Below are 21,823 nucleotides of genomic sequence, written 5' to 3'. Positions count from 1 at the left end.
GAACCATAAAGCACTATTTTTCTTAGCCTTTCTCTTATCTCTACTAGTTTTCACTCACTTCCCTGCAGTCAGATTCAGCTATATCACAAAGCCTCTCCCATACACTGATTAAGCTTCTCTTTAAAATTAATTAGATATTAGATAGTTTCAATTATTCCTATGGGAAAACCTGAAAGAGAGAGGAAAAGAAGGGAGAACATCTCTATACAGGTTAGATACCTTCACATTTCTAGATTAATTTTATGTCTATTTTAATTATTGTAGCATTGGCTTTAGTTTTGATTTGCGTCCTCTGTCAGCTGCATACCCCTAGTTTTTGCAGTAGTAGTCACTTCCACTTATGGACACATTTGAAACCACTAATCTAAAAGAAACCATTGATTCTGTGGATGCATACAGATACAGAAAAAACAGCTGGTAACATACCAGTATGGTAAGCCTCCTCCTAAAACTTCATTTAGCTTTGTTTGATTTGAATTTCCAAATAAAGGCTTCATGTAGAAGGTTAGAAAATCCCTCACCATTCTTCTTTAGCATAAAAGCAATGATATTCAATTTAGAAGTCATTTCTTACCAATCCCTATAGTTAGAACAACTACAAAAATCTACCCCATACAGCAATTTCCTAAAGAAGTTTATTTCCTCTCTCACTTATATAAACAAAGCTCATATCTGAAAAATGAAAATTTCCTCTCTGAATCTCAGTTTTGATCTCAGATTTCGCCCAGTGCAAATGACTTGGTTACAGTGTCCAACCTATCATTGATCAAACGGTGTAATTTCTGTTGGTGTCCTGGTGCTTTCAATTAAAGATTTGTCTTGAGATATAGTACATGCTGTTTTTCAGATTGTTTCTCTGCAGCTTAGCTAAAATCATGTTCTTCGTTGTGACACTGAAACATTTATGTCTCCCTTAGTGTTATTTCCTAGTAAACTGCTACCATTTTTTCCTTGGAATAATTATTAGTTTTCAAAATACTTTGCCCTACATCATATAGTGTTTCTTCCAATCCAAATATTTTTACAATTAGCTGTGAGTTACTACGTAATAACTATCCTTTATGCTACTATTTGACATTCAACATTGATTGGTTAATCTCTGCTAAAAATATAATTAACATTTGAATGTAATTATTAGTAACCTACAGAAAAAATCCATATATGTGAATTCACTTGCTCACTAAGCTTGCATGAGGCATTTCTTACTTCCACTCCCCGCAGCCTGGGCAGGCAGGAACTGAGGGGGAGGCCAGAGACAAAAGGGCAGGCTCACAAGCAGTGTGGCCAAGTCCAACCAGACCATCGGGTCCACGGTCAGGCCAGGCAGCCTGCAGACTGATGTCGGGTCCTGGCCACAGCAAAGTATGTGGGCAGGCCAGGCTGCTTCCCACAGCACTGCTCCCTGTTTGCAGAGAGAAGGGGGACTGCCCAGGGCTACATCACCCTGAGCTAGTCCTGAGACCCCGCAGCCAAACATACAGAGGGGGATGCTTTCTTACACATCTAGACTCATCCTTATATACTCATTTTCTTGTAGTCTAGGGAGAATAATGAAGACAATTACCTCTTCTTTTGGCAGCACTGGTGACAAATATTTGGAAAAAAACTGATGCCAGCCACAAAAGAAGCTCAGGAGAACTTTGTAATACATTGGAAATCACACATTAAATAACAGTCAAGGACAAAGAGGCTTTTGTCCAAGCTTTGCTATTTTTTTCACCAGTTGGAAGCTTTCCTGAAAAATGAAATTATAAGCAACTGACTCCTTGGAAAAATTGTAACTGCTTGGATTATGTGTTCTTTTCCAGTTTTGGTTTACCTATAAAATGCTATGACTTCTGCCTTCCTTACCATTTTAAGCTCCCTTCTGATGTCTAATGACGTTATGGCATTCACAACACTTTCCTCTTTCTTTTCTTTCTAGCATTAAATGCTCCTAAGTAACTGAATCAGACTCTGGTATTATTTGCCACAACCATTCTGTTCTTTGAAATATGTGTAGTGATTACTCAGCAAATTGAAAATGATTCTCCCAAAGGCAGGAAAGCCATTTGCATCCACGACAACCCTCATACTCAGATGATTTCTCAGAAATATCGGAATCCATTAGACATGACGCATATTTGCAAACCATATGTTCCAAGTAACAAGAATGCGGATGAAAAACTGCTTCACCTTCTCCAGGAGGTTATTCTAAGCCACTCTACGTAGCACAATTTCTTTTACTTTTAATGGCATCTCAGTTCTTACAAGCAAAATAACTTAGTATCAAAATGCCTTGGCTTTCTATCAGTACAAGATATTAGAGAATGAGCTTATTTAGAGAATTCACCTTCACTGTGGCTTATTAGATAGAAATCATAATTTAAGTAGCTTAACAGGAAATAAATGAGAGAGATGGAATTTGCCATTTTATTTAGTTGTCCTAAATTCACGTTAAAGTGAAGATGATCCAGAGGGCATCACCTATACTATTAATGTGGACCTGCTACCAACAACCATGGTAACTACTCAAATTGTAAAACCAGAGACCATCTGGATTTAATGCAATCTTCTCTTTCATCCTTCTGAAATAATCAAAATTACAGTCAAACTGCAGACCACTTTGTTCAATTTCCAGTACAAAAGTTTGAAACTGCCTTACTATTAATAAATCATAATCCAGAAGGTCCAGATGAGGACTGTGACACTAGAAAGGAAAAATTCACATAGAATTCTATGAAGAATGTCTGAGGCAAAACAGTGTCAAGTATTACTGTTACGCAAGAATCAATTGCTCATTGTTGATTGTATTTGTCTTCAATGTCTCTATGTTTCATTGCTATTTAAATGTTTGAAATCCCCCCAAAATTAACAATGTATTTTCTTTATATATATTTTAACATCGTCATGCACTACATATATTTTGTAAAAAATACATTTATCAGTCTACAATGGTGAATATATTGAACATTTTTTTATAGGTAGGAGCTTGGACTCTCAAGATAGAACCTGATTAACGATTTAACAATCACTCTGTACAATAGAAAATATTTATAAATGTGCTTGTTTGAAAAGATATCAGCTTTAGTTGGGGGAAAAAAAGGCAAACAAATAGTATAAACAGTAAATAACTCCCTTTTGTTGGGGAACACGGATAGCTAAAAGTACACTTCCAATTGAGAGGATGATTCAGCACTACAGGCAATAAACACTACATCTTCTTGTCAAATTAGTACAAGATTTTGATGCAGTTGGAATATATCCACATATAAATAAAATTGATGTCATTACAAGTGACTTTGTACTAAATTAATTTTTTAAAAAATCACATTGTTGTAGCTCTCTATAATGTACAATTTATATAAATACACTGAAAACGTCGGAGAAAATACAACAACTGGAGAATATTCAGGGAATAGAGGAATTGTCACAGAATAGAGGAATTGTCACGGAAAACCCAATTCCTTCTATGTCTCAGCTATTAATGACTTCAATAAATTTGCAGTGCAGATCAAAATGTGTGGCTACCCAAGCTGGGAGGACACGTTTGTCCTTACTCTTCTAGTACCCATAAAAGAGGAAAAAAAAAAAAGGTACAAGAAACATGTCACAGCAGCCCGTGCCTCTGCTTCCTCCTTTCACACTGTGTGCTTCCTAAGGCGTGAGGCATTGGGTAGGCTGGACAATTAAAGGCTGTGAGTACCAGCTCTGTGCTTGCCACATGAAAGATATGGCTTACAAATGGCTTGCATGTCCACCTGTCCCTAAGTTTCTTCAGCCCTCAAAGGCTCTGTTTACTGCCTGGGCAACATTTAAGTAAATCCTTCTCCATGTTGAAGTGGCATGCAGTGGTATTGGCAGGATACAGGCTTCTACACGGCAAAGCTTGCTTCTTTTCCCTGTTCCTATAGTGACCATTGTGGCACTGATCTACTAGCTCTGAGATGAGAGCAGGACAAATACCAGAGGGCGTCCCTTACCATATTGCTAACTTTCTTTAAGAATGTGGACAATAGTATTTGAGCGCTTCTTGAACTTTCTGCCCTGAAAGTTTATTCTCTTTCAGTGCTTTAACACTGCCTCATTCCCAACTAAATACACGAGTACTACACTATGTTTTTTGAACTGTGTTACTCTGAGATTAGATGACCAGCTCATGATGTTCCACTAGTCAAAACCCACCTGCCCTAAAAGATCAGGTGGTAAGGTAACTGTGCTCTTGTTTTACGTTCACATTCCATATAACTCCTGAGTAGCCATAGAGAAAGTAGGGAAGAAACCTGCAGGCAAAATGAGTTTTTTTCCTAATATGAAAGAGTTTTCTAAACCAATATGCAAAGGAACAAGAAAGGGTCTTTCATGGAATACCACAAGTTACTGGCAGTTAAGATATATTTATGACAGAATTGTTCGGTTCATCCAAGGAAAGGATGACTTTGGGTGGACTCATCTATGTTGCTGGCTGTGTTAGGCTGAAGGCTGCCAACAGCAGCCAGCGATATCAGCAAGAACCCAGGCTAGCAGAAATAAATAAGGAAATAAGAGATGGGGGTTAGCAAGGCTGACAATGATGAGAGAGTGTGTGGCCCCAAAAATTGTTTATTGGCATAAAACTGCCAATATTATCTCACATTCCCATCCAGTGTGAGGCTGGGTAACCCTTCAGTGACTGCACTGTGGCAAGCAGACTGACAGCGTGGCCTACAGCCTTCTTCCATGAGGAGCTGCTGCCTTTGCCATGGCTGTATTTGCATGTAGAACTGGAAGTGTGGCTGCCTTATGGTGTTGAGTGGTCTTCCACACTGCCTAGCTGTGCCTTAGTGTTCAACTCAGGGACATAAAAGCCTTTCCTCGTTGTCTCTGCTGAGTGCTTTGTTTCTTGGGCTGTGTACTACCAGAGCTTATTAGAAACAAAGTGTTGTCGTGAAGAGGTATTTGTGACATACAGTCACCGCCGCAGAGGCGGTGGATGCTGACACCCAAGGTCAGGCTGGACGGTGCTGTGAGCGCTTGCTCAAGCTGTAGGTGTCCCTATTCATAGCATGGGGTTGGACTTGGATGGCCTTTAAGGGTCCCTTTCAACTCAAATCGTTCTGTGACTCCATGATAAGCTCCCAGAAGCTAGAAGCCGCACGGATGTGGCTTCCTAAGGGCATCCATGTACAACCCCGAGGCGCTGGCAGGATGTTGCCATGCGGCCGCGGCCCCGCCCCCTCAGCCCCTCTCGCCGGCAAAACATTGACACGTGCGCCCCGCTTCCCGCTCGCTCCCGGCCCCCGCCCGCCGCTGACGCCACCGCCCCACGCCACCAATGGAAGAGGGCGCTGCCGGGTAGCAACAAGCGCCGCGGCCGGCGGCCAATCAGCGCGGCGCGGGGGTGGGGTCAGAGCCGCCCCATGTTACTTCCGTCAATAGTCCCGCGGCCTGCGTCCATCGCGCTGCGGGGAGCCGCGCTGCCGCCGGCAGGTATGGGGCCGGCCGGCCGGCGTGGGGGGTTCGTGTGCGAAGTAGGCGGTAGGAGGCTGCTGGGGCTGTTAGTGAGAGTCTCGCGAGCCCGGGGGTTGCTCGGTGCTGGGTGTGGGCAGACGTGGCGTGAGGGGTTTGGGAGAGGAGCTGCAGTGGTGTGGGGTGAGATGGGGGGAGATGATGGGGAATGGGCCGCTGCTGGGCATGAGGGACAGTGTGTGGGAGGCTGAGGGTTGGGATCCTCTGGGGGAGTGGAGTGAGGGTGTGCTGGGGGCTGCAGGAGGGTAAAAGAGTTGGGGTGAGCAAAGGACAGCAAAGGACAGCAGCAGGGAAGAGGGGAGAAGCTTCAGGTAGGAAGCCTAATGAAAGGGAGAAGCATTTATCCATGCTTCCTGGGAAATGTATGTATGTATGGCCTGGGTGTGCTTAAGTGGTTATATGGGGTAATAAGAGGTGCCATTGGGGTAGGCAAGAGGAGAAGCTGAGCGGCTGAGTCGGTACTTTGCAGCACTTCAAGGTTTGATCTGAGGCAGCCATTTGATGTGAAGAAACATGGGCTGGTGGTGAAGTTAAATCAGACTCTGACCTCTGAGTCATAGAGGCTGATAGGGCTGCTTCGTGGAAGAACGTCACCTGCCTGTAGCGTGAGTGTGAAGGTCCAGCTCCTACTGAAGGCTGAGCTCCTGAAAAGGTAATGTTAGTGTTGCAAGGGAGGATGTGCTGCTGGATTGCTAGGAAACGTGAGACTTGTGAGCGTTGACTTCTCCCATCTGAGAATGACTTTGGTTGAAAGGGACCTTAAGATCATACGGTCTTATTATGGAATAATAAGAATGCTTTGAGTCATAATTATATGTTCCTAAGTATAGGAATATATACACAGAAGAGACTTTCTCTAGTGGAGTGGTAGAGCAATAGGGTGTCTTGCCACAATCATTAATGTCTTTGTAGTAGCATTTACTTTCGTGGTAAGTTGCTAACCTCATATTAAGCAGAGCTCCCTTACAAGTGGATGGGTGGCTAGGGCGGTTAATCTCAGGCTGCTCTAAGCCTGACCTACACAGGCTTCTGTGCTGTTCTTTCCATGCTTCTTTAGTGCAGCTCTTGTCTCTGCTGTCCTTTCTTGCCACCTGCATGAGGAAAAGCTGTAGGTTGCAAAGTGAAGAACTCTTGCTCCTATTCGGCTTTAGGAGCAAGTTAAATGCAAGCAATGTCTTCTATTAAGCCCCTGTTGTTGGATAATGGCAATAGAATCATCTAGGTTGGAAAACATCTTCAGGATCATCAAGTCCAACTGTCAGTCTGACCTACAGAGTCCCGTCGCTAAACCATGTCCAGGTCAATAAGATCAGGTTATGCTCCATTAACTCTTCATGCAGCATCAGATTATTTTTTTTTTCTCCACAGTAGTTGTTTTGGGAAGATGAACAAATGGCTCAGTATCAGGATCAGAAGTCCTCTTGAGTGTTAAAGAACCCCAATCCTTTATCTATATGAGCACCATCTGGGAATTGCTCCTCATGGGATACACTCTTGGTTTGTGTGATAGCAAGGCTATGTCTTGGGCTAAGAATATCTGTGTTTTGAAGGGCACAAATAAATACATCAATGTGTACTAGCCTCACAGAGTTGCTGACTTTCTGTCATCTTCCACAAATTTAAAGTAATCTGATCTTTTAAGTAGCCCTTTACTTTTGACTCTTAAAAAGATAATGTACTCAACATAGTAGACACTAGTGATAGGCAAGTGGTAACAACCTTAGCTTGTGCTGGGGAGGTTCAAATTGGATACTGGGGAAAAAATTTAGAAAGAGTGGTAGTGCATTGGAACAGGCTAGGAATGGAAGTGGTGGAGTCACCATCGCTAGAGGTTTTTGATAACATTGTAGATGTTGCACTAAATGACATGGTTTAGTGTATGATCGTGATGGGTGGATGGTTGGACTAGATGATCTTAGTGTTTTTTCAACTGTTAATGATTTTGTGTGGAAGAATTATGTGTACCTCCTTGAAATCTATCTGAATTACAGCTTTCCAAGACTTCTGGAGCAGGCATTGGTGGTCTTTGTGGGTGTGCTTGTGGCTACCACTACTTTGAAAGTGTCATTATTTGAAAGATGATAAAGAAATCTTATTCTGTGTTGAAACCTTCCAAAGAAAGACCATCGGTTTTACAAATCCACCTAAAGGGGTGGGAGGTAGCCTGGTTTAGAGCATGTGTGTGCTGAAGCATGTTACTTTAAATGCCTGTATGGCTCCACCGGAGGGAGTTATACATAGCACTTTTACCAGTGGCGTGATAACTTGAAACTACCTTTTTCCAACATTCAAGAGCTTTCAAAACCTACTAGCAGGCCTGTTCTGTAAATCATGATTGGCTTTGGATTGCTGCTGCTGCCATCCTCTAGAACAAAGTTTTCTGTGTTTTCTTGTATTGTTTTCAGGAAGCTTTTCCTTTCTATTTATATTACCCCTTAGCTTGTGAGAATGTGTATTCCACCTTGCTGCAAGCATATATCTAAGTGTTTATTTAATTTTCCCAACAATTATTTATTTTCATCTATTCTTAAAAACTGTACTTTTTTTCTTTGACCTATTATCTCCATAGTTCTGAATTCACTCTAGTTTTTAACTTTTTGGGGGTGATGAGGTGTACCTATAATAACATTTATTTCAGAACTGTTGATGAGACGACATAGTTCATGAGCTCTGTATCTCTAGACATAGTTCAAAATTCTGTTTGCTCTCCTGCTGTTTTCTTTATCTTTCTGTTAGTTTTCTGTATTTTCAGGTAAAAAACATTTGCTAATGCTGCTGGGAGTTGAAGTACCTTTAGCTGTCTTATTTTGAAGTGTACTCATGAACACCTGCTAGTTAAACAGTTATTGTAGAGACAGAAGGGTCTTAATTTCAGTCTGAAGGAGAAGTGTTCTAAACACGTGGAAGAAAAAGCAGTTTATGATGCCTGTTATGGTTACTGAATCACCAACAAGATAGGGAAAAAAACGCAGGCATGAATAGAGTTTGTGGTGGTTGGAGGGAGGGATGTGGTAAGCTTTGGAAATGACTCCTGTCAGGTTCAGAGGAAGGCTGAGATATAAATAGCAAGAGGACTTCTATCAGCGCCAGGGGCTCAACAGGACACCTCATTTTGTGTGGTATGTTGTGGGATGTTTTTGTTTTCTTTTTCTTTAATTAAAGAAAGAGGTCTCTCAGACTGTATTTCATGAGGTTGTTTTCATCCTTCTGTTTCTTCTCCTTCTCTAATGTGTTGGATAGATGCCGGTCAAGAGAACGTTTGGATGTTGTTCAGTTGCCTAAAATAAGCAACATTTATTTTGTTGAACGTTTATTCAAGGAATGTTTAGATGCTGTGTTGAGGGACGTGGTTTAGTGAGAACTATTGGTGATGGGTGAATGGTTGGACTGGGTGATCCTGTGGGTCTTTTGCAGCCTTAGCGATTCTATGAGAAGCGTGTGAATGGATAAATACACAGTGATGTATGACCAATCTGGTCTAATATTTTTTCAACTTGCGGTGCTAGAAAATGCATTATTATTATGAATGAAGCTGTTGATGTTATATTTGGAACATCTGTTAACACACAACGATGTTTGTCCTGTGTGGTCTGCACATAAAACCTCTACTCAAAACAGAACAGTGTGTGTGCGACGAATGGGAAGAAGATGGCAAAAGGTGGTAAGCTCAGGTTCTTTGAAGTGTAGAAAAATGCTTCAAATTCTTAGCATGTACGTGTTAAAAGTGACTCTCCTTTTTGAAAAAGGGGTGATGGAGCACTGTGTTGTGGTATAACTGTGCTGACTTGCATCTGTTTCTGGGAAATTGAGTCATTAACAACTGATGTTATTCTGTGGTCTCCATTTGTCCTGAGCATCCAGGTAGTAGCCTAGCTAGGGACATGACCATCAAAAAATTATTCTGGAAAATGGATATTTATGTACTGAAACATCACTGTATACAGCGTAGTGCATCTTGGTATTTAGAAGGCTTACCTGAGAAAAAGAGTAAGTGGAGAAACAATGGTTTGAGCTCATTAGATGTGAACAACCATTTAATAGTCAGATCTCAAAAATCAGAAGTTTGAGTCCTCTGTAATCTGCTCTGCCATGGTTAATCTTGCTTGGTTATCACCTCCTTTCGTGGACTACACAAATTGTTTTCCTTATTCTTAAAAGAACTATGAAGCCTACTTCAATCTAGGAAAAGCTGAAGTACAAGAGGAATGTGGTTAGGGAATCAAAAATGTACTTGAACTATTGGATCTGTTTAACAGCATGTTCTACAGGGAACTTTTATTTCCACAGTGTGATCACTGCAAGTTTTTCAAAGTTGGAGAACTGATATAACAAACTTTTCAGGTTTTGTTAATAGTTAAATACTACACCATCTTTTTGCTCCTTATAGAGAAACCATGCCATTTTTGGGCCAAGACTGGAGATCCCCTGGATGGAGGTGGGTTAAAACAGAAGATGGATGGAAACGATTTGAACCTTTTGGACCTGCACTTCAGGGTGGAAACAGTCAGCTTAATGACATCAGTCACACTGTGTAAGTTATTGACTAGTAACTCATGCAGAACCACATAATTTTTATTTAATAGCAGGTGGGAAGGCAGCAATTGAGTGAATTTGTGGTAGGTGATCTCTTCATGTGTGTGAAGCATACAGATGCAGCTGTGTGCTTTGTTTATCTCTCCTCTGGAGACTGTTCATCTTTTTTTGCTACTTCACGACTTGTTTATTTTAGGCAGCTGAATCTTATTCTATGCTGTGTAGTTGGGTTGTTCTTTTTTTCCTTAAGATTAAGTTGCAAATGCAGCAAGTGTGTTGAAATGTTACCTTGAAGTGAATGAAGCATTTCTGTTGACTGTGTACTGGATTGGACCCATTTATGGTAGTCATATACTGCCTTTGTTCTAAAAGCATGACTCATGGTATTTTTATGGCAGTTACCTAGTACTGTATTTGTCCATATATGCCTCTGCAGAACAAGTGGTAACCATATTAGGTAGATTTAGAGGGAAATAAAGTAATATTGGTGGCAGATGCCCACACACTGGTGTGATAGAAATGGATTTGTCCAAACAGATTCCTGCTTTGCATCTTTGCCAAGAAGTATTTTTTTCTAGGGATAACATTCTTGGTTATAAATTCCAGCTTAATGTGATCATAATGAGAAAAGGGAACATTCAGTGTTTTACTGTTAGTCCCGTAAATGATAGAGAAAGTAATCTGATCAAGTGAGAGTTTACTGGCAAGCTAGAACTTGCTCTACTCGTACACCTGTGTTTTCTAAATTTGTGAAATGAACCTCAAATGTAATCAAGCAGTAAAGAATTGCTATTGAGCTTGTCTTACAAAATCACAGAGAGATGAGGTTGAGGAGACCACCTGGGATCATCTAATCCAACCCTGTGTGCTTCAGGCAAGGTCACTGAGAGCACACTGCCAAGGATCACATCCAGGTGGCTTTTGGATATCTCCAGAGCAGGAAATGAGACCACAACCTCTATGGGCAGTGTCTCAAGCTTTCTTTATGCCTTCTTGTGTTCATCTGTTACTGATGCCATTTGGGCTTCTTCCCCACACAGTCTGGCTGCTGTGGGTACAAAAAACATTGGAAGAACTTTCAGCAAATCTCTGAAGAAAAGGTTGCTTTAAATACACTTGGAAAATTTTTTCATCCTTCTTTCATAAATCTTTTATTGGCTGATGGAGTCTAGTTTTGATGTTTACTTGCACAGCTAATAAAGTCTTGTATTTTGTAGGTCGCTTTAATGAATATTTGGCAAGTATGACATCAGTGATAATCATTTTTGTGAATATTATTGTAAATGGAGACTTTTGCTTTTCTCATCCTAATAGTATGTTGATTTTATTGTTAGTGTGTGGCTGTATATTTAGTGTGTATATACACATACATATGCAGAATCTTTTCTCCTAAAAAAAGAACTAAACTAGACTGCTTTTACTGTTTCTTCAGGCAGAAATATTCAATTTTTTTCTCAGTTTTGAAGGATCTTACTGTTGAACTCTCTGGGAATTGTATTGCTAGGAATGGATTTAAATGAAGTGCTTGGTAAGGTACAAGATTATTGAAGTTAAGGATTAAAAAAAAAATTAGAAGGGACTGGTCATTAAATACTCTGGATAAAAAGGTGTGATATCGGAGATGTTGCATAATTTGAATTTTTTAGGGTTGCTTGCCAACTTGTCAGAATCTCAAACTTGAGAACCCTATTCTGCAACAGATGGTCTCATTTGTAGTAATTCCCCAGTTTTCCATCTTCTATGTCTTCTACTTAGTAAAGCCAAACCACACATATTCCCTAGTCCTATTTCTTTGTTGCTTCAGTATATGCAGCTTTAAATATATATTGCACAAAACTAAACTGTGGTGTTCAAGTTGGTGGTACTTGGCATAATAGCACTACTTTGGAGTAATTTCACTCCAGCCTGAGAACTCTGGATCTGTGTGTTTAGCAACAGAAATTAGCACTGATTAATGTCTATACAAAATACAGGATAATTTAGGTAGGAAAAGACTTCTGGAAGCCATCTGGTTCTAAGACCCAACTCAAAGTAGGGACAGCTCCAATTGGATTGGACTGGCAGGGTAGTCATTTGTGTCTGTGGTATCTTTCAGCTGATTATCTAAGTGATCTGTGGTGTTCACGAAAGTTGTATGTGCACTGGATAGGACTCCTCTGATCTCAGTCAGTCTCAGATAAGTTTAGCATTTGACAAATATATTGTAACTTTGTTTGGTACAGGCACTAAACTCTAGAATTTTCTATATCTAGTTAGGCTTAGAGTATGTCTCTATAGGTTAATGCATGATGTGAAGGCATTCCTACTACTATGAGAAAAGAAGCAGGGGAATGAAGAAGAATAGCTGCTAAGATAACCCTGCCAAGTCTTCCAACCCAGAAGGTTGTTAAAATAATGTCATGAAACTACATTTTTGAAAGAGTTGAAATTCTGGCATGCTTTTTCAAGTGGAGTATTGTAGTTTAAGCTCTATGTAGGACACAAGATGTTCTGTTTTTAAAAGCTACAGAGCGATTTCCATGAAAAAGCTCTTCAAGACTTGAACATAATACTGCCAGTGTATAGCTGGTCTTAAGTATGTATTTAAATCCCTTCAGGTGCAGTCAGATGTTAGGTATGGTGGTATGGTAACAACTGTTCTTTTAAAGTTATCATACATGTAATGGTATATGTAGCACTTGATTCAGTTTCTTTGATATTTGTTTAGCTGTAGCTTAGAGGTTGGAGAGGCAGGAGTTGGTATTGGGAGTGGTGGCTTTGTTGCTGAGCAGCCAGCTCTTCAAATTTCTTACAGGAATGCAAAAAAAAAAAAAAAGGCAAAAACTTGCTGGAGACACGCCTGTAGTTCTGTCCTGTTGTTTCTGATAGCTGTGGGACCCTTACTTTCTTTCCAATAAGAGTCTGGAAACACATGAACCCCTTATGTTTTGCCAAGAATAGCGATAGTTACTGATGCATAGGGAAGGACTCCACACAAAGTGAACAGTGAATTCCTCCTTCACAAGGAGATGAAGCCTTATGTGAGAAAATCCTCAAAGACAGTCAAAGTTTGGTCTCTAAAATGATATGAATTCCTGGAATGTCACAGCTGAATTTGGATATCAGACAAACATCCTTGAAATAGCCCTCTTTGCAATTCCTCATGTTAATTGACTTCTTATTAGGTTGCCTTGCTTGTTTGTCTGATACTAGAGGAAGTGTCTGGGAAGGAGAGAGGCTTTAAATAACTTCAGATAGGTTACTGCTCTAAATTGCTTTCCAGGGGCTCATTCTCTCCAGGAACGAAAGTAGGAATTGTGCCAGATAAACCTTCCTGTTCTAAAGATGGTCTTTCTCAATGCTTCCTGCCCTGCCTGGCCCATTGTACTGGGTTAGTGAGTGTGTTCCTGTTCTGCCTGTACTAAATGGCAGAACATCAGCCTGGATCTCAATGGTTTGTATCTGATGTTGGGGTGGTAAAGCCAGAGGCTTTACCAGGAGTTCTGGGCTCTATTTCTGATTCTGCAGCAACTTTTCATATGATGTGGTGATACAGTCAATGTTAAAACTTAATTGTTTTAGTGAACTTAGATTTCTGTTATGATAGCTTTTTTTTGGGGGGGGGGGCAGGCACCACAGAGCGCCAAAAACTAAAACAAAGAACTGGAAGGTTAGAACACTACATAATCCAAATAAGTTGTCAGGGTCAATGTTCTACTTTCATTGGTTGCCGGTTTCTTTTCTCCAGACTTTCACTGTCTGACTAGATGTGATATGTGGCAATGTTACCTAAAATATGGCAGTAGTGGTGTCTGTGTTTGAAATACATTCAGACATGAACTAAGCCTTCAGCTTGAATTGAGCTCAACCTGGATGTAGAGGTGTTGCTTTTTCGTTTGTTTTTGTTTTTTCCAGGGTTTAAACTCCAGGTGAAAATTCCGATTTCTGAGTCTTCTAAACTCACATATCATTAAGCTGAGCTGATTAGGGCATTTAAACTTTTTGTGCAGTATTTAGTTGTTCTTCTTAAAAGATGGTTCAAACCTGAAAATTTCAACTTTGTAAGCTAGTGTCAGTAGACTAATATGGCTTTTTGCCATTTAATGCCTTCAGTTTTAGCATTAAGGTTTTGCTGGTACAATTTGAACCTCAAACTGATGTTGCTAAATAGACTCAACAGCAAATCCAGATCTGAAGAGTAACGAATGGGAAAAGTGATGTATACTGCTTTCTTGTCAAAAATGATGATGAAGAAATTAGTCTTATAGTTAAACTTCGGTATGCTATACCCTGAATTACTGTAGTTACCTACACAAGGCTATTGCCTCTATGTAAAATGCATGCTCATTATCTGGATTGCTGTTTCCTATAATTTTCTGTGGAAAATGGAAAGGAAAACCTTAATGGTATGTAGCACAGGTAGAGTTGTTAATGTATATGAACACTAGAATGTAAGCTTACATGACAAATATAGTTGCTATAGTCAATCCGCTGTGTCAGGTTATGTAACTCACTCTCAGAAGTGACAAAGGTATGGCTGATTGTCCCCTGGAAGAGCTAGGGGTCACTGCATGGTTCTTGATGCCCTGTGACACCTGATAACACACTGATAACACCTGAGCCATGGACAGCATTGTGATTTGTGCATTTAAGAGATTTTCCTTATTTTTTTCACCAAAATAGATAGTGGTTAGAAGAGAGATACCTTTTTGCTGTCTTTCTGCCCTTGAGTGATTGTGCAGTAATTGTGTTGATATTCACCTGTGTGCTGCAGTTTCATGTCTCAGTCCATTTCAAATTGTGACTTTTGTATCCTGGAACTTAGCAGATAGCCAATTGTTCAGCTACTACTGTCTCCTCAGTATCCTAAATATCACTAATGACTTAAAAGGTAGTAGCTACTAAGAAAATACTTGTATCAAAGTGATTAAATGCATACAAAATTCAACACTCTGGGGAGAAAGAACATAGCAGCATATATCTTGAGAGAGGTTGCTTTAGACCTTCAGGTAGACAGCCAACATTTAAAAACACAATTTTTTTTTCCTACTGGGCTTTTTAATGTAGAGAATTATAAGCTATATGCAGCTTAGATATGTAATTACTGCTGTTGTAATTATGTCTTTATTTTAGTATCTTAACTGGTGGTGATGATGATGATGAGATGTACGCTTCTGAGGATTGTGAATTGGCAGCCAAGAAAAGGAAGAAGGATCATTGTAGGAACAACACGGATTCACAATGTAAGGCTGAGTTATTTTCCTTTATTTTAGACTGTTGTAGGTTCAAAGAAAAATAGCCATTCATATATATTCATATATAGGATAGTCTTCTAAATTATGTCTGGCTCTGTTCTGGCAACAAGTTCTAGTGTCAGAAGTGATGTATCTTAATTGAACTGTAGCATTGGTCATCTACTGTGGGATTTACAGAGATTCAAAGGTAATTCATTTAAGAACAGCAATTCCCAGTTAATAAGTATCAAATGCAAACTGCTGTTCTGTTTTGTGGTCTACTTCTAGATGAAATTCTTCTCACTGCTTACGGCAGCCATTGCTTACAAAAGCAGCAGTTTTATTTTCAATTATTTCTATGTCTGCTTACAGAAATAGCTCTAGAATTAGTTCAGGGGTAAATATATTTTGTCATAATGCTTCTGGTAGAGATTTTGCCTGTATTGAATTTCCTGAAAAAAATCTTTATTGGAATATCAAATCTATTTTTGTTGATTACTGTTTTTAAAAGAGGACCTATGTTTTGGATTGCAAGTGTTTGTCAGCAAGTAAAGTACTTGAAATAGAGAACTTGGTAGAGTGAGTAGCGAAGGGGGAAAAAAGTTGATAGCAAACCATGGAGGCTTCTAGTGCATTGATCTTGAAATGATTTTCATTATTTGTACCTTCTGAAATTAACAGATTGTCATAGAGAAAGCTGACAGCGTCCCCCAGCTTGCCTGGGTTTATAAAGTGTTTCAATATACTGAAGCAGTTATATGTAAGAACTTTGACTTGACAATGTATCCAGGCTTCTGAAAGCTGAATGTAGAAATTGCCATTATAGGTCTAGGAAAGCCAACTATGCAAGGGGAATCTTCAAAAAAATAGGATAGAGTGATAAAAGGCTGTGCATTTCTATTCCCTCCTGTGCTAAAAAAAAAAAAGTTGTGCTATATCTGCTAGTGGTCCCATCTCCTGTTTGATTTATAATGTTGTTTAACTTTAGTGTGTTTTAAAGTATGCAACTTCTGAATATTTGTAGCTGTTCTTCTCAGCTCTGAAAAACTTCTTCACGAAGGTGTTCTACCTCCTCTCTTATCAAGTATTTTGAGGATGGTCTATTTTCTTCAAAGCCTTCTGGAATGTACTACCTCAAATGGAAGTCTAAAAGTGCTTGTGTTTCTATTTCAGGTTTTTATCGTGAAAATTGGATTTACGTTCATAAGGAAAGCACCAGAGAAGTAAGTCCTGCATGCTCTGGCTTATCAATTTGTACAATCTTTGTGCTTAAATGGCAACTCTCATATTAAAAAAAATATATATGTGTTCTGCATCTTCTGAGTTACTTAATTCTTTCTTCATTGGTAGTATTATGACTGAGTGCAAAGTCACTTTTGTGTGACTCTTATGTGGGTCGTTCTGGTAAAGATGTGGGAACTTGGGTGTAGGTTTAGGGTCACTCATGCCAAAACATGCTGCCTGAAACCACTCATTGCTATCCTTCATAAACTGTATGTTGGGATAATTTCCCCCACACACACCCCTCACTTGTATACGAGTTAGTGTATTGGTGACATATGACTATTTGCTTGTTTCTTGCCAGCTCCTGGAGTGGACAAAATATTTTGCTGTTTGAATTAACTTATTCTTGTCTTCTGACAATTGACTATCCTCTTTACCTGTTTTCCTTTCTTTCTTTTAAAAGGGATGATTACCTATAGTCATTCTTGAATCTTATGCACAAAAAACTAGTGGCATGATAGCCAGTGGACAGTATCAGCATTGTGACCATGCAAGAACAGAATAGATTCTCAGAACACTTGATAGCAGGGTGATCAATGATTATGAATTTATGGTCTTGCTATCAGGTGATATTGTCAAGGTACCTGATAGTTCCAAATAGCCTATCTGGTTTCATTTCTTCTACAAGAAATAAAAACAAATCTTCAGGCCAGATATATCACAGTTGCAGGGAATGTGGTATAGGTATGCTTCTGTTGCGTGACAGTGGGTTTTTTTGTAGACCATTTTGTTTGTTGTGGGGAGGTTGTTCTCCTCTGTTTGCTTTTTTTCTACTTCTAGTGTTTATTCCTTTTTTTCAGAGACATGGCTATTGCACTTTGGGAGAAGCATTTAATCGCTTAGATTTTTCAAGTGCAATTCAGGACATCAGAAGGTTCAATTACGTGGTCAAAGTAAGCTCTTTATTTTATATACTTTTCTTTACAAGTGTGTTTGCTGATATGCCCATGTGTACAAAAAAGGTTGCACTGACAGGTTTGTGTAAGTATCTTGTTTATATATGTAACTTATACTGCGTAAAGCATCTGGACTTTTACTTAAACTGAGTAATTTTTCAATTGTGAGAACTGGTTATATTCTTCTGTGGAAGCCTGTAGCTTGAGACGGATGGTGATAGCCAGTGTTCTGCTATATATTTACAGTGAAACATTGGTAGATCCAGTTGCTGCTCTGTCTTGGTAGTGAAGTCTTTTGAAAGGAAAATAATTCCCCTAGAAACAAAAATAGGAAAGCTTGGTAACTCTTAAGTACATGGACTATACTAAAAGTAGTAATTGTCAAAACAATATTTGATGTGTAAATATTCTGCAATTTCTTCTACAGCTTTTTAATAGTGTGATTCACTGTACTAGTGTTGTTTTGAGTGTTAGACAATCTACCTTTGTTAAAATCCCATGTAACCTAATTGTATTTCAGCAGTTTTATTGGAAGTTGTCTTTTACTAATAGTGGCTTGAAGTTTATAGGAACATTAACATTGTGTTAATGCCATGATTCTTTCTCCTTGCAAAGGCCCTTTCTCTGTTATAACTGGTTTTTGTGGGGACAGATCTAGTCTTGAGAATGAGGGGTCTGAAACTGAGTGTAGACAAGTCCTATCATCCCTTAACTTTCTAGATGCCTGCCTACTTGAAAATATTTGTTCTGTGATATCTTAGGCCTTAATTTTTTTTTTTTCATTTGCCTTGAGGTAGTGAAATGTCTCACACTTCTAGTTTGCTTAAGGAGCTGGGACAGTTGTCAGAATAGAACTCAGCTCAGAGGTGAGGCTGCTTGCAAAATAATGTAGTATTCAGAACTTGAGAAGACACAATACACCATTAAATGAGCCTATCAGGAGAACACCTAAACTACTAGGCCATGGAGTATTCTGAGAGAAAACACATTCTCCACCTATCCTTGTGAAAATGATTGTATTATACCTCCAGAAAAACAGGAGCTGTGGAACCAGAGGAAATAATGCAAAAAGAATTTCCTTCTAGGCTAGTGGTTAGGATACTTGCCTGTTTTATTCCCCTGCAGTTTAAGACCACTGTAGTTTAATGTTGCTCTGGGAGTAAAGACAACCTTTCTTCCCCAACATTCTTCAGCAGCACAGGTAGGAAGAAAGGAGGTAGGGGAAACTGGAGATGAACCACGTTATAAATAGTGTCTACCTTGTGTGCCTCATGTAAATAAGGCTCACAGAATCATAGAATTGTAGAGGCTGGAAGGTACCTCCAGAGATCAAGTCCACCCCCCCTGCAAAGCATGCCCCCTATAGTGGGCTGCACAGGGTGTCCATGTGGGTCTTGAATATCTCCAGAGAAGGAGACTCCACAACCCCTTTGGGCAGCCCATTCCAGTGCTCTGTCACCCTCACTGCAAAGAAGTTCCTTTGCATTATTGGTGTGGAACTTCCTATGCTCCAGTTTATGGCCATTTCCCCTTGTCCTGTTCCCGCAGACTGCTGAAAAGAGGTTGGCCATGTCCCTTTGAATCCTACACTTAAGATATTTATAAACACTAAGATCACCTCTGAGTCATATTTTCTCAAGGCTGAACAGACACAGGTGGCTCAGCCTTTCCTCATTGGTGAGATGCTCCAGGAGATTCCTGTCTTTTTTATACTGGGGAGCCCGGGACTAGATGCAGTACTCCAGGTGAGGCTTGACCAGGGCAGAGTAGGCTGGGAGGAACACCTCCCTTGACCTGCTGGCCGTGTTCCATTTAATGCACCCCAGGATCCCATTGACCTTCTTGGCCACCAGGACTCACTGCTGGATTAACATGCTGGTTATGCGTGAACACAGTAGTGACTAGTCTTTTGAGTGGCAGTCTGCTTCTTGCATTCAAGACAGAAAGATAAAGTTCTGGTTTTGTTTTAATTTATTGTTATATACCAGCTCATACTGAGTATCTCTGCTTGGATCCCAGATTGCCAAGGTGATCCATTTTGAATCGCCAGCTAAGTAACCACCTTCAACCAGTGTCAAAAGTTAATACCGGTGTCTGTTCAAGACCCTATTAGTCTCAGTGGAGAGAGGAGGTTTTCCTGTACTTGTTATGTTGTAATGTAATAACAGTTTTTTAGCTTTTAAATGATTGATGTGGATGCCCTTATCAGAAAGTGTTTCCATTTGGATAACAGCTGATCCATTTGACATTATAATATTGAGATGATATAAGAGACAGCTGTGCACGTATCACAAGAACGAAGTTGTTAGATCCTTGTACTCATGCACCTGCTGAAATTGTCTTGATCCTTGTACTCATACACCTACTAAAATTGTCTTAATCCTTGCATATTAACCTTCACTGAAAATATCTTCATTAAAATCAGCTGGGTGGAATTTTTCTTGGATTTGATCTGCAGTCTACTGTAGTATAACTTCTTTAAATAAGAGAAATGTGCATACTTGCTTGAAGTGGCAAACTGCCAAAGGCATCTAGGTGTTCTCTAAACTGTTAATCAAATTAGAAGGCCCCAAAAATACTGAGAAAGAGGTCCTGATATCTTGTCTCAAAAGCTATAAAAATAGATTAATTGTATTTAAATACATCAGGAGATATTTTTTTTCCTTCCACAGCACATAACGTTTTGTCAGGGAACATGCAGGGAAGCCAGAAGGAGTGTTATTAATTCAGGGAGAGAACAGGTGTATTCTCTCCTCCAAAGGAAAATTGATGTTGAGTGTACTGGCAAATCAGTGTTTTGAAAATGAAGATGCAGAATATTCTTTGGCAGGCTTAGTCTTTGTTCACCCTCTATGCCAGTAGTTGATGCCCTCCTACAAAGCATAGCTGTGCAAGCTAGTGTTTAGAGTACTCTGTGGGGAATTGCAGTTTCTCCTCCCTGCTTTCCATTTCTGATGCACTGAGAACTTATTCTGAGCAATGTTATGAATAGCAATTGCAGAACTTGGTGCTAAACTTTTAAACACTGCAATACTATCCTAACATTGAGACCTTTCTTATATTTGATCATTAGGGAATTTTTTTTGTTGAAGAGGCAATTCTTATCAACTATTAAACCATATCAGCACAGATGTAACAACGGAGAAGGTCCTGCTTCTAGGAGTTAGAGCTTGATATTCACGTGTGGCAAGAACTTCATCCATTCTGGTTTCTTTCTGTTAGACTATTCCCCCTGTTCTTAATACTCTTCTGATTGCTGCATTTCCAGAGAGAATCATATGGATGGTTAGCAACGTTAAGGGAGGGGATACCTTCCCTTTAGGTAAAATAGCACATTTCCTTCCATGAGCAGGAGGTAGCATGTTAGGTAATCATGCCTGAGTTTAGCCAGTGTGACAGTTCACTCAAACTGGATGTCTGGTACCTGGAATCAGCTCAGAGTGATGTTCCTGGTCACTGAATCTGTTGGGAGAATCAGTACTCAACTGATTTGCAAGTTCACAAGTACAAATTTTCTCTATTGTTTCATTACAACTTACAAAGATCAGATCTCATGTTCTCTACGATAGAGACATACTTGTATTTGTATAGTATTTTGAAAATAGATCTCTCAGTGAGTTGGTCATGGGATGCCAGTAGTAATGCCTAGAGCTTCCTGCATTTATCCTACTTTGTTTTCCCAGTTTTACAGTTCTGTTTTTGTGAAGTACAGCTGCAGTGCTCAAGGTTGTTGTAAGCGAATGTATGTGCTGAATGTGTCTGATCTTTTATTCTGCCTTCTGACTTTAATTCTTTGTCACAGCTTTTGCAGCTAATTGCAAAATCCCAGTTAACGTCACTGAGTGGTGCAGCACAGAAGAACTACTTCAACATTTTAGACAAAATTGTGCGGAAAGGTAAACTGAGCATCTGCTTGTTCAGATGCCATAGAAATACCTACCATCCACTTTGAATAAAGAGATTTCTCTGTTATTGAATTGTGTGGTGGAACAGATGAGTGAAGTAAAGTGCCAGCTAAGTTCTGTTCAGAAACAAACTGTTGTCTGCTATTAAATTATAGTCTTTATGAAATGTTTCATCTACCAGATTACACAATTGTAATAAGTTTAGTGACATGATTGGTTTTCAATGTGCCTGACATACTGAAACATACTGAAGTACGTAGCTTCTTTAATGTATAGATTATTTTAAAAAGTTATCACATAATATTGATCAAATTTTCATGGTAACCACACTAAAGAAAAAACTATCATATTGTCAGCTTTCAACGGAAGGAAATTGAATTTATAAGTTATTTGCTGTTGAGTTTACTGAATCCATAGTACGAAGTTTTAATCAAATTTGCTTTTTTTTTAAATTATTTACCTTGCTCTTACAGAACAGCATTAATGAATGTCAGAGAGAGGATGA

General features: G+C 39.5%; 1 protein-coding gene across 9 annotated transcripts in view; it reads left to right on the top strand.

Moving 5' to 3' along the window:
* The first annotated feature begins 5,403 nt into the window (after window positions 1-5,403).
* Window positions 5,404-21,823, top strand: part of FBXO25 (F-box protein 25) — a 28,585-nt gene continuing 12,165 nt past the window's right edge. For 4 of the 9 annotated variants that reach the window (XM_046939166.1, XM_003641046.6, XM_004940489.5 and 1 more), the window contains exons 1-7: window positions 5,404-5,448; window positions 5,957-6,139; window positions 9,875-10,018; window positions 15,133-15,242; window positions 16,407-16,456; window positions 17,318-17,410; window positions 21,216-21,309. In XM_046939166.1, the coding sequence (XP_046795122.1) occupies window positions 9,882-10,018; window positions 15,133-15,242; window positions 16,407-16,456; window positions 17,318-17,410; window positions 21,216-21,309 (484 nt within the window). In that variant the 5' untranslated portion in view covers window positions 5,404-5,448; window positions 5,957-6,139; window positions 9,875-9,881. Of the gene's footprint in view, window positions 5,449-5,956; window positions 8,607-9,874; window positions 10,019-15,132; window positions 15,243-16,406; window positions 16,457-17,317; window positions 17,411-21,215; window positions 21,310-21,823 lie in introns of those variants that run through there. The other 5 variants (XM_046939167.1, XM_046939165.1, XM_025148886.3 and 2 more) reach the window with 2 other exon arrangements.

This window comes from Gallus gallus, chromosome 3 (assembly GCF_016699485.2).
Source record: "Gallus gallus isolate bGalGal1 chromosome 3, bGalGal1.mat.broiler.GRCg7b, whole genome shotgun sequence".
Classification (NCBI taxonomy): Eukaryota; Metazoa; Chordata; class Aves; order Galliformes; family Phasianidae; genus Gallus; species Gallus gallus.
This window is presented reverse-complemented; position numbering and strand designations above follow the sequence as displayed.